The sequence below is a fragment of the Taeniopygia guttata genome, chromosome 1A (genome assembly GCF_048771995.1).
Source record: "Taeniopygia guttata chromosome 1A, bTaeGut7.mat, whole genome shotgun sequence".
In the NCBI taxonomy this organism is placed as follows: Eukaryota; Metazoa; Chordata; class Aves; order Passeriformes; family Estrildidae; genus Taeniopygia; species Taeniopygia guttata.
The window spans coordinates 32475028-32491176 of NC_133025.1; the positions used below are offsets into that span (position 1 = coordinate 32475028).

At 42.5% G+C, this 16149-nt stretch overlaps 1 protein-coding gene across 5 annotated transcripts in view; it reads left to right on the forward strand.

Annotated features, from left to right (window-relative positions):
• RASSF3 (Ras association domain family member 3) overlaps positions 1–16149 on the forward strand; it is a 102648-nt gene that overhangs the window by 46217 nt on the left and 40282 nt on the right. Inside the window, exon 1 of one of the 5 annotated variants that reach the window (XM_030259011.4) lies at positions 4620–4885. The exons of the other annotated variants lie outside the window; for them this stretch is intronic. Within the exon in view, the coding sequence (XP_030114871.1) occupies positions 4757–4885 (129 nt within the window). The 5' untranslated portion in view covers positions 4620–4756. Of the gene's footprint in view, positions 1–4619; positions 4886–16149 lie in introns of those variants that run through there. 5 annotated transcript variants of the gene reach the window in all.

The window sequence follows — 16149 nt, forward strand, 5'->3', positions numbered from 1 at the left end:
GTTAAATGTGTTAAACAGAAGCCAAATCCAATGTGTTATTTGGTAGGAAACCCTTTGGATTTCACTCCTAAGCATATCTTAAGATTTAGTATGTCCCATAGGGACTAATCGCCAATAAGACTACTGGGGTCAGGGATAGGGTTTGCAAAGACATATGAAGGCAGAAAATGAGAGGGGGAGAGAGACTCACAGCACCCCAGAAATGACCAAAAGGGTTCCTGAAACAGCCAGGGCCTAGGGTCATCTGGCAAATCCATAGCAGCTAGAATGAAATACTGCTAGGGCTGTTAATGAGACTCTTCCTGAAAAGCACTGGTGAAACTAGAGGGATACTAAAGCAGACTTAGAGGGTGTAAGGAAGTTTAGTCCCTGTGATGAGCTTTCCTTCCCACAGCCCATGTCCTGCTTCCCTTCACTGCTCTCACCCCATGGGAGGCTGCTGCCCACCAGAGGTCCTGCTTGCCAGAGTGTGCAAGCACCCTCACAGGATTTCAGCCAGGGGAGACTGAAAAGGGGAGATAGAAAAGGAGGAATTCTTCTCTTGAGATCTCCACATTACTTTTTAAATTATAATAGAAATGTAGTCTTAAATGCCACAGGATCCTCCAACCCATGCTGTACCTTGTTTTTTCCTTTCCTGCTCCTTTGACCCAATGGCTTTTGACATAGTCTGGCACAAGCCTGGAGAGAAGACCAAGGTTTGTGTGCAAAAGTGAGCATCTTGGTCCCAAGCCTCAAAGTAGAATTACTGACCAAGTGAATGTTTCCAGCTTTCCTTTTTCAATGACTCCTCCCAGTTTCTCTGTCAGAGGGCTGAGGAGATGTTTTAGAAACATGTAAACATCATGCAGTTGGTAATGGAGTTAATGTAAACTCTATAGGATGTTTTATCAGTTGTCCCTTTGTTTAGTCTGGGAAGCAGAAGAATGGGAGGAACAAAAAGAGTCCTCAAATACCCAAAAGTTTTCTCTAAAAAACCATCAATGAACTGTTCTACAGCTGTTTGTTTTGTTTTGTTTTGTTTTTTTTAAGAAACAAATGGGCAGGGTTAAGGATTCAAAATGAGATGTTAATAAAAACTTTCTAACTCAATAAATAATTTAAACACTGGAAGGGATGGCCTATAGTGGAGCTGTTACAGCACCATACTGCATTTTAAGAACGGTTTAGCTAAAGGACTTAGGGATGGTGCAAAGTACTTGGTTATTCTTCAGAGCATGTAAACCTGTTCAACCATACTTTCCTGAGGTATTTTGATTACTTCAATAAAGTGATATTTTAATACAAATAAAGCAATGAAGCTGCAGGGCCTTGTGAAGCAATCCACCTCTATGCAATTTGATGTCTGGTTCTAAGGGTTATTTCAGTTAGGGTAGTTCAAAGTCCCAGTTCTTGCCCTATTCACACTTGTTTTGCCATTTAGGAAGTCAGCTTTCACTTCTGTGGAATCTATGCTTGGTATTTCATTTCTCTGAGCTGAGTCTCCAAAACCACAAAGTGATTTAAAACTGAATTTTATCCTAGAAATGAATAGTCATTTAATTTTTTTTTCCTCCTACACAACAAATCAGTGTATGTCACACCATTTATCTTTGTCTGATTGCTTTTTATTCGTGTTTTATTAATGAGATTCTTGCTTTGAAATAGAGTGTCTATTACTATTTTATGTTGTGTTACTTGAGCCACCACTTTTAACTGGCTACAGTTTAAAAATACTATGAAATTCTATCTATGTCATCAAGCTGTAATTAAAAAAAAAAAGCTCATTCTCCTTTTCTTCATGGGTGCATTTGTAGCATTACTGGCTAGTTGAACTTAGTGATTCATCTAAAAAAAGCATCTCCCTTTTCTTGCTAACTGCCTGTGTGATCCTTGACAGCTTAATTACTCATAGGGTTGAATTATTTCTCAGAAGGAGAAATAACTGTTTTGATCTGTGATCTGTGTTTTGGATCTCACTCCTGTGCCATATTCCTTGGCTTCTACATTAATTTTTTTAACCTAATCATTCATCCATAATTCTCCTTAAGAACAAGTATGCTTTCAGAAAGCTTATTACTATCTTGAGACAAGGCTATTTTTATTTTCCTTATGAGGTGCTGTTTGCATTTTCTTTGTTGACTATTTAAGAGGCCTGTCAGAATAAACCAAAAGTAGTGTAAGTGTTGTACTGTAGTGGTTTCAGTGCAGCACCTAACAAAGAGCCTTGAATGAGTCTTACCTAGGTAAGGTTAAAAAGTCGATTTGAGAATGTGGAAGAGTTCTTGTCAGGGGAGAGGAACCTTAAAAATACAGGCAGAGAGTGCCAGAGGACAGTGAAATCCACAGGGGTACCAATTGATCTTTAAGTATCACCCTTGAAAAATACTTGGTTTTGGGTCTGTTACTTTCAAGCACCAAACAAATCAACACTGAAAGGCATCACATCTGTTTGTACCTTGATGTGAATTGTTTGGCTCAGTGCCACGTATGAAAAAAATTAAAGTTAAAAATCTGTTGTCAAAATTAGTAAGCTTAAAAACTGAGCTATAGTGGAGGATTGAACTCATACTGGAAGATAGGTCACAGAAAACTTAGACATGTTTTCTTCATTGTTTTTTGTTGCAGCTAGAGAAAATGATAATATGAATTTGGTGTTGTCAATATAAATGATGCTTTACAGATGAGGTGAATGCCATGCCTTGTTGCCAGGGAATATATAAACTCAAGCCCAGGACTTGCAACTGATCTTGCACAGATGAACTTGAGCTCTGTTGCAGCAGCTTGTTGTCTCAGTGATCCTCTTTGCCAGCTTAAAGTTCCACCCACACACTATCAGGTTTGAGACTGCAGCCAAGCAAACAAGCTATACACACAGTACCTCTTGTTCCTGGGGAGTCCATCAAGTGTGCCAGTAGATAATATATAAAAATCCTTTTGTAGTTTGAAAACACAAATGCCATTTTTAATCACACCTAAGCCACTTAAAATCCTTCATCTTAACTGTGAACATGGACAGGGGTGTTTTCTCCAAAAGTTTTGTAAACTGGAGTTATTGGGTCTTGGACAGGTTCAAAGGCATGCCCAGCAGATCTCTGGTGTGACTTTCTTTTGGCGTGGGTCTGGGCTCAGCGAGCCAGGTAACACAAAGCTTGTTTCTCTACAGCAAGCACTTAAATACGTTTTAGTCGCATTGAAGTAACTTGGCATTCAACTTAAAGCTATCTTGCATACCACAGGGCTTTACAGTGCCAACAAGTAGGCTCAAGAGCTGACACATCTGCATCTACACTGTTAGACTCAATTATTTGTTTTTAAAAGCTATGATACCTTCTAATCTGCCAGCTGCCAAAGTCCATATGAAAATCCAGAAGAATCAGAGATGATGGGAAAGTAAGGATTTAACACCTCCCAAACTGACTGACCGGTTTTAGTTCTCGGTGTGAGTTGTTTTGCCAGTTTTGAGGTGACTTTATCAATGTGTAAGGCATACCCGGTCCAGGAAGAGCACCTACTGGCAGAAACAGACTCAGCCCCGACTTGGGATAGGAACAGCCACGCACAGCAGATGAGATGTTTGTGAGGGACCAGCGAAATGGGGATCAGGAAGAGGGACAGGAGATGTTAGCTAATGTCCCAGATTACTCTCTAGCTGAGTACTGAGACCACGGGAACTGATGTATAAACGCGCAACTTCAAATGCGTTTAATTTGAGGCTGTGCTGTTGCGGAAAGGTATCGCCTTTCTGATCCCTATGTCTCGGGTTTGCTCTGGCAGCAAGTGGCTGATGTGACTCACTTCCCCACATGGGACGACGCTGTGGCATAGGGGACAGCAGGAACGCCGGGCTGAGGGCGTGCAGGAAAGGCGAATCTGCTTCTACGGGCAGCTGCACAGCTTTAGGAAGCCGTACCTTAAACCCAGTATCCTGTCGGAGACGGTGACCAGCCTTAGATAAATTAAGGGAAGACATGAGACTCTGAGGCAGGTAATTACGGAGTGATCTGGCCTTCAAGCATTGTCTGTCATTTCCCCCAGTAGTGATGAGTCTGATGTTTCCCCTGTATCTTATCAGGACTTTTGTGATTTAAATATGTTTTCCAGTTGCAGATCTGGATATTCTTGCTATCTACACACATATCTAATCCTTGGTGAGTTTTCACAAGCTTCTCTCCTCGCTACATCCTGGGGCAATGAATTCCATTGACTTAATAGTCCATGTGCTGATGATGGTGCGCGGGGCGGCCCCGGCCGGGCACCGCGGCGGCTGCGGAACTGAAGGCTGTGACGGCTCACCCGGAATTCATGGATTGATGGAAGATCTGAAAGGGAAAAACTCTTCCCATTACTTTGCCGTCGGTCATTTTTTAAATGACTATTCTTACAATACATAGAAAAGTGAAATGGAGTAATTACTAGGGAAAGGTTTGGGAACTTCTTAGTTCAGCAAGGCCCCCCTCAGCTGCCTCGTTGCTGGTAACGAGCGTGGAGGGGCGGAGGCGCCGGCACGAGGCTGGGAGGGGGTCAGGACCGGGACGGATCCCCGCACCCCTCACCTGCTCCCGGGCGGGCGGGGCGGCGCTGCCCGGGAACTCGCGCGGCAGGAAGGGAGCGGAGCGAGGGCGGGAGCGGGGCCGCCGGAGCTGCGGCTCCTCCTCCTCCTCCCCGGACCCCGCGGGCTGGGCGAGGAGCGGCAGCGGCGGGGCCCCATGCGGCGGCCGGGACGGCGCTCTCCGCCGCCCGGCCCCAGCACCACCAGCAGCCCCCGCCGCCGCCGATGACCTGGACCAGCAGCATGAGCAGCGGGTACAGCAGCCTGGAGGAGGAAGAGTCCGAGGAGTTCTTCTTCACCGCGCGCACCTCCTTCTTCAGGAGGCCGCCGGGCAAGAGCCGCGCCGCCCCACAAGTGAGTGCCGCGCGCCGGGCAGGAGGGGCGGCTGCGCCGGGCCGGGCCGGGCCGGGTCGGGCCGGCTGCCTCCGGCTCGGCCTCCACGTGTCCGCCGCCCCCTCCCCCACGGGGAAGGACCCGCGGAGCCGTCCGGGCGGCGGGATGGAGCGGGGAGGAGGCGGCCGGGAAGGGCTTCCCTCGGCAGGCTTCCAGCGGGGCTCCCGTGCGGCCCGGGGTCACTGGAGGGGTCCCTGCCGGTGTGCCCCTCTCTCAGAGGGATCCCCACTGCCCGGCGGGCAGGGATGTGACCAGAAATCCCTGTTTGTGCAGTGAGTGACCGCGCTGCCGGCCCCGCTGCCGCCTCTGCCTCCTCACTCTCTCGGAGCTCATTCCGAGGTGAATGACAGCCTCTTCAGCTGGTTTGTTGGCAGCGAAAGGCCGTCTGAAGTGTTTAAGTGGCTTGGTTTAAGCATTCAGGCTCAGGCAAGTGGGGCTTTGAGGTGAAGAACTAATTAAATACAAAGCAAAAACTCCGAACCAACCCCTTGTGTGGGCAGCGTTGAATGAATTTCAGTGGCGGATCTGTCCGACCCAGAGCAGTCATTAAACCATATAGGGTAAACGTCACACTTTTTTAGCTAAGCAGTCTATCCGCTCTCATTTCTCTCTTTCCAAAGCACAGGATCTCATTGTAGAGATGGCTGGTGTCTTTGGAAACGACAGGCTAGCGAGCCTGTTTTGTTTATGCTATTTCTGCTTCATCTGCTCCCACCAGCATCAGTGCCTTTTTTCTGTTCAGTTGTCTGTTTCTTTCTACAAACTCTTAGTAGTCTTCGCCATGCATTTCAGTGTTAGTATTACTGCTGCTGTGGGGACCTGGTTATAAACTTGCTTTTGAAAGCCTGGATATGTCAGCTGCCCTCTGGTCCACCTGTGGCACTTGTCAAAAAACATCATTTGTTGCCCACAGCCATTCCTGTAGGCTGTGTTCTGCTGCAGAAAGCCAATCTTGGTTTCTGTTTCTCTGAGGTTATTTGTGATTTGCTTAAAACTGAAACCCTCTAGCTGCCCCTCAGGAAACTCCTGCTCCTGTTTGAGGAAGTGCAACAGCTCTCTTGAACTTTAATTTCCTTTGCAAAGTCTGGCAAGGAGCCTGGGCACACCCTCTTCCTACACCTGAGCTTGGGCACTTGGAGCAAATAGGTTGGGACCAGCTGTGTATCAGGTCATGGCTGCTTCTCCGGGGTGCTTCTCTTGACACCTCAGCGTTTTTGTCTCATCCGTTTTGAGTTTCAGCCTCCCACTTAACCTCAGGTGTTCTCTGGAAGCTGCCGAGTGCTGTGGAGTGTCCTTGAATTTCATCTGGTAACCTATTGGACCAGCACTGGCTGCCACCTGGCCCTTAGAGAGGAGGATCCCGGTGTGACAGTACTGTGGGAATAGATACCTAGCTGCTGTCTGCCTTGGTGTAGCTACTGTATCGTTACATGTGAGAGGGTCCATGTCTTAATTTAGATCCTAAAAACATACACATCTTTTTAATGCTATTTTAAAAATGCTATTAAAAAAATGTATGAGTTGTGTTGCTAAATATTAGCTGTATGAGTAGTAGGTTGTGCAAATATGTAAATTGTTGTGTGTGGTGTTAACATTTCCAAGCAAGAGGGACTGGAAAACAAACAAACAAAAAAATCCCATAACTGAAATTTCATATTCTGCTCTAGTAATGCTTCCCAAAAGAATACTGCAGAGAGGTGTTGCAGGGAACATATTTAAGTATGAATTTACTAGGCTGGAACAAATCCATCTGTATTGCTGTCTCTGCAGCATCAGAAATACTCAGCTAGTATTTCTAGTCATAAAGTTACTACCAGTTGCTCTCAACTGATGATTTATAGAGAAAAAAAAGCAAAACCTCCAAACAATGCTGAATGTAGATTTCAACAGTCATGTGGCCAGTAAGACTGAGTTTCCCCTTCCAGCAATAACAGTCATAATAAGCCTCTTTGTAGGGATGAGGATGGTGCTTTTGGTTTATATTTGAGGTTTCGTTAAAAAATGCATACTATGTCCCTTTGAGCAAAGAGAAAAGAGGGGAGCTGATAGTTATTGTTTCTGTGTCTTTTCTCAACTACACAAACATCAAGTTCTCCAGTGTGGGTTTCTCTTCTTACAGAAGACTTTTAAGTGCTGGCAGTTACGTTTATCCTTCTGTCTTAGCTCCCTCTGCCCCTTTTCTTACAAGGGAAGAAATTGTTTAGAGCATTTGGTTTGCAGCTGTGACTGCAGAAAAACTCAGTACTACTGTTTAGCCTTGTTGTGTATGGATTTCCAAAGAAAGAGAAAACTAAATTTACTAGCTTAAGTAGTGAATCTTTATCTTAGTTTAATTCGTTAAGGATGGGCTTAAATACATCAAATTCTGCAAATGAGCCAGGATTAATGAATTGACTGCAGCTGTGGTGCAAAAATGTTGTGATAGTACCTTTGGTGTTTGCTTAGGATGTCTTATCTCTAGAGTGATTAAAGATTTAGACAACTCTTCCCCTTTCTATACCACTTCTAAAAGAAAATTGCAGCATATACTAGGTGGTATGATGTTTTAGGGCTCAGCAGTAGTCCCAAAGTTTTTTCTTAAGCAAGAAATACTTCAGTCTGAGGACAGTGTGAATAAAAATGCATGTTGCCTTTTGCTGTCTTATTGCTCCTGAAATTTTAGCTTTATTTAAGGTTTCTTATTAGCCATGTCTTGTGTAAAATTTGAATGTCAGGTACTAGATGGAGCGTAGTGTGGCCCTGTTTCATGTTTGCAATGTTTGATTTAATTTAATAAATTAAAAAGGCAGAACTGTAAATACTTTTGTCCTGCCAGTCTGACTACTCATGTGATTTTAAGTTATCCATGTACATAGGCTTTTGCAAGATCAGACCGGTGCTTCTGTATGTTCATGCCTTTGGAAATTGTCCATTCCCGGTAGAGAAAATACCAAAATAAGATGTTTGGCAAACTTTTGAAAACTGACCCCTTTCTCTCCCTGTTTCCTCCAACCCACCCCCATCCTTCAGGAAAATTGAAAACAGTCATGCCTGCTGCTGCAAGCCCCACCATATGCTGGAGGGATGTGCATCTTCCTGTGTATGTTTTCTGCGCTTTCCTTCCACATGCCGGTTCCCTGAATTATCCACTTTGAGCAGGGTGGATGTGAATCCTTGCAGTACTTTTCCTTTCCCAGGGGTCTCAATGGACAGTGGCCTTTCAAGCATTGTAGGTGGTTAGTTCCAAGCCATGTGGAGCTCATGTCTTCTCTCAGGATGACTGCAAAAATCTGAGGACATCCCTGTACTTGGTTCTGCCTGCTCTATGTTTGAGGGCCCTTTCCACTGCAGCTGTTAAAGTTTGAAACATGAGAAGAGGCTGTAGTCAAGCTCTCTCTCTACCCTTAGGTGTGAGCAATCTGTGAGACAGGACATCACTGTGCTTTGGGAAACCTTGCTTTGGAAGCTGGCAGTGCTATGAGGGCCATGGATCTCAGCTAGAAGAGGGCCAGTCCTGCAGGTTCCGTTCAGCGTCTGAATTGTGAACAGTTTGCACACAAAGAGAGAGTTCTGGTTGATGGCTCATGCAAAATGGCTTGGATATAGGAAGTTTGACACTTGGATGCTGCTTTGTTCTTTGGAAAAAAAACCCCAAAATATTGGCGTGTGCTCTGTTTTTCTACTATTTCATACAGGGCTCTGTAAAAGTGTTTGCAAGAAAAATGCAGTCTCTTGCGTTGGCAGTTTGCAAAAAGTGCACATGTTCCTTCTGCACCCAAGAATTCATTGCCTCACTGTCAACACTGGCCCTTCCCTGTCTGAGGTCTGATTTCTCCCTCTCTCTTCCCCTTACTGGTCTTGGTCTTCCTGGTTTCCAGACCTGCTAAGTTCCTTACCCTGCACCCTCACCCAGTGCACTCTGCCATGACAGCTTTGTGACTCTCTTTTCTGCGTGTCAGTGGATTTGCAACTGTGGTAATGGTGGTGGGAAAGGAAATTCATAGAAAAGCTGGAAATGGAAAGCTGATAGATAAAAGCAGAGGAGGTGTAAAGGGGAAGGCAAAATGCAGAGAGTGACAGTCTCATCCCTACCTAGTCCTGACAAGGTGATCAGTAATCTCTCATTCCACTGCTGGAGAAGATGATTTGAAAAGAAAGTGTAGCAATTTTTTTTTTTTTTTAATGACTGAGCTGGTGAAAGTGAGTAGAAGTAGGACAAACTTTTGGGCACAGATACCTTTTTTTTAGGTTTCTTCCACATGAATTTGCACAGTAGGTCAAGGCATGTAATTGAGAGGAAGAGAGATAGTTAAAAAAAAAAAAAACTTGATTTCGGAAGAAAACAGTTTCTAGTAGTAAAATGTGATATGTAGCTGCTCAAGCCTAGTTAGGATGAGTTTGTATTACCAATGTCCGTTATTAATGTTTCACGTTGTTTGGCCATTACGACTCTTCCTGGGTTTCCTTTTAGTAACATTCCCTAGGGAAAACGGCTCTCCTGACTATCAGAAAAAATAAGGTTTCTAATTATAGTCTTGCTTTGGAGCCAAAAAGTTTAGGTTTGTGTTTGACATGTAGTCATGAAACTTATTTTAAAAAAGGCAACTAAAAATATCCAGTAATGTTTTGTTCTTTTTTTTTTTTTAATCCATTTGGCAGTCAGTGAATATTATTGGATAAACATTGTCGCAACTGAAATACTTGAAAGTTAAGGGCTGAAGGAATGAGCAGGGTAGAGATTGTCTCTATTTTAAGCCCACATCACAGTCACGGTAAACTAGCAGTCCTTATTTTGTGTTTTTGCCTCACTCTTCTCTCTTGGAGGACTTGATGTGGCATGTGTGCTTCAGTAACTTGGAGGGGCTTGATGGCCATTTTGTGGTGAACTCTAAAGTTCCTTGCTGGTGTCTGACGGCCTCTGGAGGTGAGATGAGATTTATGTTCTGTGTGGAGGATGTTGATTACCATACGCTAGTTTATCATCACAGTTCTTGGAATCATTGGTTTAAATTTTGAGGACTTAACTATATGAAATGATAACTACTAGCACACACAAAAATTTAAGAAACAGTTTCAGGAGAGATGGATTAACATACTATCCTAGTCAGAGTTCAAGTCATTAAAACATGTGATGCGTGCTGTTAGATTCAGCAATTTAAGTGTCATGAGTGTAGCACCAGCGGCAGGTAGTATTCAGACTAGATGAGTAACTCTTAACCTTTCCGCTGTTTCCTTTAGTCTGTTGTATTAATGCTATATTAAGTGCATCTCAGGCAGTTACTTCTCTATAAACTTTGGGAGCACAATGTCTTGTTACCTTTGTTATTGACATTTATTTAAGTACCGCCAGAGAAACACTTTAGATTATTTATTATTCCTTTTCTTGGGGAAAAAAATGGCTTTGATTCACTTGTCAGTCTTGAGGTGCAGTAGCTAGGCTTCACATTAGTTAGATTTGGAGCACTTAGTAAGTGTGGGTATTTTCTTTTATCTGAAGAGTGGTGAATCCAGGAAATGCTCTGCAGAGCAACAGAGCTCAAGGTCGTCTGAATACACTGAAGAGATTAAAAAAAAACAATAAAAAGTTACTTAATGAGATAATTTGATACCCCTATTCACTATCTGTTATTTCAGCTCTAGATTAGTGTGTAAGAATAATAGCAGAATAACCATTTTGGAAGAGGATCCTGCTGATTAACATTTAACTATGGCAAGATCAAAATTATGAAGAAAAACTAAAGTAGAAACTGATGATACAGTTTGCCTCTTCTGTAAAAAGTCAGTGGCAGCAGTGCTGATTTAACAGTTGCAAATACTACTGGCTCATGGGTTGGGCACAAAGGGTCAAAGTGAATCATCACGGACTGTCAGCTGGCCTCTCATGGAGCTCTGCAGGGCTCCATCCTCACCCCAGAGCTTGTCCACATCTTCATTAATGACTTGGATGCAGGACTGGAAGGAATATGAACTAAATTTGCTGATGACACTAAATTGAGAGGAGCTGTTGAGTCCCTTAAAGGCAGAGAGACAGTGATAAATTAGAGAGATGAGCAATCACCAACTGTATTAAGTTTAACAAGGGCAAGTGTGCCCCTGGGGTGGGGCAACCCTGGATGTGTGGACAGACTGGGGAATGAGAGGCTGGAGAGCAGCACTGTGGAAAGGAACCTGGGGGTCCTGGTCAAGGGAACATGAGTCAGGCACAGCCTCGCCAGCTGGGGTGAGGCAGGGTGTTGTCACACTGTGCTCTACACTGGGGCAGCCTCACCTTTCATGCCGTGTGCAGTCTTGGGCAATGTAAGGAACATATTGCCCACAACTGTAAGGAATGGTTACAGTGTAAGGAAGATATTAAGCTATTGAAGAGTATCCAAAGGGGGCAATTAAGGTGTTGAAGGGTCGTAAGGGGAAACTATATCAGGAATGCCTGAGGTCACTTGGTCTGTTCAGCCTGGAGAACAAGAGACTGAGGGGAGAGCTCATTGCCATCTGCAACTTCCTCATGAAAGGAAATGGAGGGACAGGTACTGATCTCTCCACTCTTGTAACCAGTGACAGAACTCAAGGGTATGGCCTGAAAATGTGTCTAGGGGAGGCTCAGGCTACGTATCAGTAAAATGTTCTTCACTCACAGGGTGGTCAGGCCCAGGAACAGCTCCCCAGGGAAGTGGCCACAGCACCAGCCTGACAGAGTTCAAGAAATGTTTGGACAATGCTCTCAGGCACATGGTGTGATTCTTGGGGTGTCCTATGCAGGGTGAAGAGTTGGACTTTGGTGATCTTTGTGGGTCCCTTTCAACTCAGGATATTCTGTGATTCTAAGTAAACTGATGAACAGAGTTTTGGATTAAGTGCTCGGTATATAATGCAGCATTTTGCCTGTGACACTATGCTAGTGAGTTAAGACAAGCAATGTAAGCTTTGTGAAGAGAGATATGAGAGTGACAGATCTCATCAGCTCTCCTCATGGATAGGAAGATAAGGCCAATGTGCAGGCAGCACATTGAGCTAGGCTATTCAGTGTATCCTGTACTTCATTCTTAGGTAGACGTAATAGGGCTGTTAGAGATGCATGCTCACATTAAAAAAAAATAGTTAGATGTTAGCTATATATATATATATATATATACACAAAATGTTTAGATTTATGTATATAAATCTGACACACACAGATATAGATTTGTGCCTTTTGAGACCAACATTCAGGAAAGGTCTTATAACCAGCAGTCCCACAGATGGTAGAGGTGTGCCCTAATGCAACTGAAGTTACCCCAGCATGCTGTCATGCCCCGGGTTTCAGTGCAGCCCTTACCTGACTACTGTATTGTCAGGCTTTTGTATGGGTTTTGTATCAAACCCATCATTTCTGTAGACAGGTATGAATTGACTTGGAGTGAGTAATTGCCGCTTTTCTTTTGGCACGCTTGATGTTCTGGGAGGTTGATGAAATACTGCAGACAGTTTTGAGGAGAGTGCTTCCTATGCAGACATGTATTTGGCTGTGCTGAGTAGCCACATGTGATTTATGCAGCAATTAAGAATGCTTTCTAGTTACTCATCTGTGTGTATGCTGGAGAGGAATTTGTATTCCTGTATGTGGAGGAATCTACACTGTGCCGAATGTAATAGTAAAGGCAGAAGTGGTTCATCTGCCTCTGAGGATGCATCAAATGTTGATGTTGGGTATGTAGAAGTACTTGGTGTGCCGGTTGTCAGCTTCTCTGTCTCACTCTTTACCCACTAAGTAATTGTGGAAAATGCCGTTTGCAAGTGTGTTTCTTTTATAAATTACGTAAAATAATATACTAGGGGCAAATTACAAAGGCAGTTGTCTCTAATCTTTTATAGATATCTCTGTTGTCCATAATTAGGACTGCTTGTGTTGTGATCTGTCTCCCCACTGGTCCACGGTGTGGTCAAGTGCATGGATGCATGGTCTAACCATGCTATAATCTTCCTCGTAGTGCACAGTTCTTCTGTCTTGTGTTTGCAATACACAATCAATACAGTCTATCTGAAGCCTGATTGGTAATAATAAAAACTGAATATCAAGTTCTTCTCTGACTGAACACGATAGTTTGCCAAATATTTAAGTGCTTAATTTTATTTCTGCTGAAGCAGGAATCCCATGATTTGACTTGACCTCCTTGAAGTAAAGTTTGTAATAGAACAAATTTGTTAATACTTCACAAGTAGTTTAACACCTTGATTGATGGTTAATAATCTCTGTTGTAGAGAACTTCCTCTCAGTGACTTCTTAGGTACAGTTGTGCCTAGGTCACACTAGCCTGTAAACTGGAAAGAGTTTAGTTCAGGTGATTCATTTAGAGTAGAGAGTTATGTTTCTCTTAGAGGGTTCATCTCTTCTGAAGAATTCGGCTCCTCAAGATCAAAGCCTGCTCGTCTTGCTTTCAGTCCACCAGCAACTTGATTTAGTGTGTTCACTTAGATACATAAGCTGAGATTGTGGAAGTCTTTTTGTTCAGAGCTGCTCATCTAATTGTAAAATATTCTCATAGTTCGTATGAGAAGCATCTGGTAAAGCCATATGAACTCCACCAACTGCACTAGGGATTTCAGCATGACCAATTGTGATTGTGTGTACAGAAACTGGCGTATTCTTTGGCACTGCCTGAAAGATTAAGAATGTGGTGGTTGTGTATTGCATAATGGGAGAATTGGTCTGCATTGTTTCTCCTCATGTTTTAAATGAGTAAGTTCAAGAATCAGTATTATTGAGATTAGCATACGAGTCAGTGCAAATTTTCAAAACAGATGCAGTCTGAACTACTGTATTACAATTTTTTATTACATTATTGATGTGTTGAAAGGTTATGTAATATAGGCATAGACAAGTATCTTATGTTACCATTTATGATAAAATAATGTAAAAAAAAAAAAAAACTGACCCTGTTTTTTTGTGTCTTTGATTAGCTTGCAAGTAGCAAAAAAATGAATGTGTTGCAAGTGACCTAGGCTGAGACTAAAATGCACAGCAGGTACATGCTGTAGCCAGCTGCAGGAACTGATCCCCCAGCTTTCCAGACTGATGACTTAAAGAATGGTCAGCCCCTTTTTTGTTACCGTGCATGTGTGTTTAACTTTGAAAAGCAGTGGAGAGCGAGGGTTTCTGCAGAAGCATTTCTGGATCCGTCAGGCTAAACTGTTGAACCTCAGTGTTGAAGACCAAGGAACAGAAATATGAGCAGGAGGAAAGTTTGTTTTGATCCTGTCATACATACAGGCTCCCCATTTCCATTGCCAGGAGTACTTTGATACAAAAATTAGCCCCATGTGATGGCTGTGATATAGACAGGGGTAAGTGCTGCTATAAGGGTGTGCTCCTGAAAACTGCTAAAATAAATCCCTGACTCTCCACGTGGCATGGACTTGGCAGCTGAAAGCTAGAAATAGGTGTAACTTTTATATCTGATAGTGAAGGAGGAGGAGAAGGAAGGAATCTTTGTGTACAAGACTTGCTCCATCTCTTGAAGGATAATATGAGCACTTACCAACTGCTGAGAGCAAACTGGAGTAAATCATCCTACACACATGTGAGGCATAGTAAAAGTCATTTGAGATGGGGAGTTGATTTGTGACTCTGTTGTCTTTTAGGAGTTCTGTTGTAAAGAAAGAAGAGAAAGGATTCTGTCTGTCCTGCTGTAAGTGCAAGCTGAAAAACTGCCTGTTCATATTTCTGCACATAGGATCAATGTCTTATGTCCTGTGGAAAAATACACAGCTTAATCAAAAATTCATGCTTGAGGCAGTTGCTCCATTAGGTACCCACATACAAGTGCTGGCAGTGTAAGAACAGCAGAGTCAGTGGAGCATTAGTTGTGCAGGCAACCTGATGCAAGCAGTAACCAGACTCCTATGTAATCTGTGCAAGAGAAATCTGATTTATTAAGGGGAACTTGATCTTTCATTAGAGAAATCTACTGGTCATGATAGTCATAGCTTTCATGGAGCCTAACTTAGCACAGTGTTACTTTTCTACTGCACTGTCTACATAAATTTGTAACTCTAAAGTCTGATTTTCTGTATTTAGAAATTCATCCAGATCTTTGGGTAAATTTTGGTATAAAATCTAATATTAGGGAGAGTTTGCAGTTTTTGCATGAGTTAGCAGGTCAGTTTAAGATGAACTGGGAGTATTTAACTTGCTATTCAGGGGCACTTTATTCCTTGAATTAATGGAATGCCTTTTTCTCCTTCCAAGAATATGGGATACAGGGTGATAACTAATATCAGGAGCCTTAATCAATTCTTTCTGTAATGAAAAACTTAGAGAGCTCAGTAAGGGGATCTCGGGATCTAAGTAAATGGTTTCACAGTAGCTAGTTAAGTCTTCTGGAGTGGAGCTATTGTAGAGTTCAAAGACTGAAATATCTTTTGTTATATTTGGTAATATAATTTAGTTCTTTCCCTGAAGAAGTGACTCTTAAAATACTGAATTACTTTTAGTTACCTTTTAGTTACCTTTTAGTGACTGTACTGGTAACAGACTACTGCATATGCATATGAATGTCAGAGGACAGCAAAGCTTCTGGATGTCAGTCAGCTAAACCTCTGAATCAGATAATCACATTATTGTAAATTTAATTTTTCTATTCTCATATAAAGTTGAATTAATTTATGTGATTAGTTGCCTTTCTTAAGTTTTTTCTTTGAGCTCTATGACTATGTCAAAAATCATTCCTGAACAATTTCCTATACTCCCCCCCGTTCCCCCTTATTTTTTCTTCAAGGTCCTAGCCAAGCAAGAGGTTTTTTTGTTCTTTGAGTGCTAATTACTTTCCCTTCTTCTTTAAGTCTGAGACTGACTCATGCTGCTGTTGCTTATAACAATTATAACAAGAATTGCTGATAAATCTAAATACTTTCTCTAAAGATTCTCTAAAATCAACTGCACAGCTTTGGGGTCTGATTCGGGCTTCATGGGAACAAGTTTGTTTTCACAGAAATTGAAAAATGGTATTAGTGTTCAGCTGACCATGTGATCTATTACTCTGAACTTTTGTTGGTCCCTTGCTTGCCTAAGAGGTATTTTTACTGCTTTAAAAATAGTATAATGTTAGCAAAATAAAATTCAGCTTAACTAAAACCACCATGTTTTAATTAAAGTATGTTAAAGAAAATATCGTCTATAAGACATTTAATTCTGTGCTGTAAATTACAACTTTTTTCTTGAGTGAATATCCAGTAGACTGTGTTGTCAAAGAGTGTAATAATTGGGAGAATGT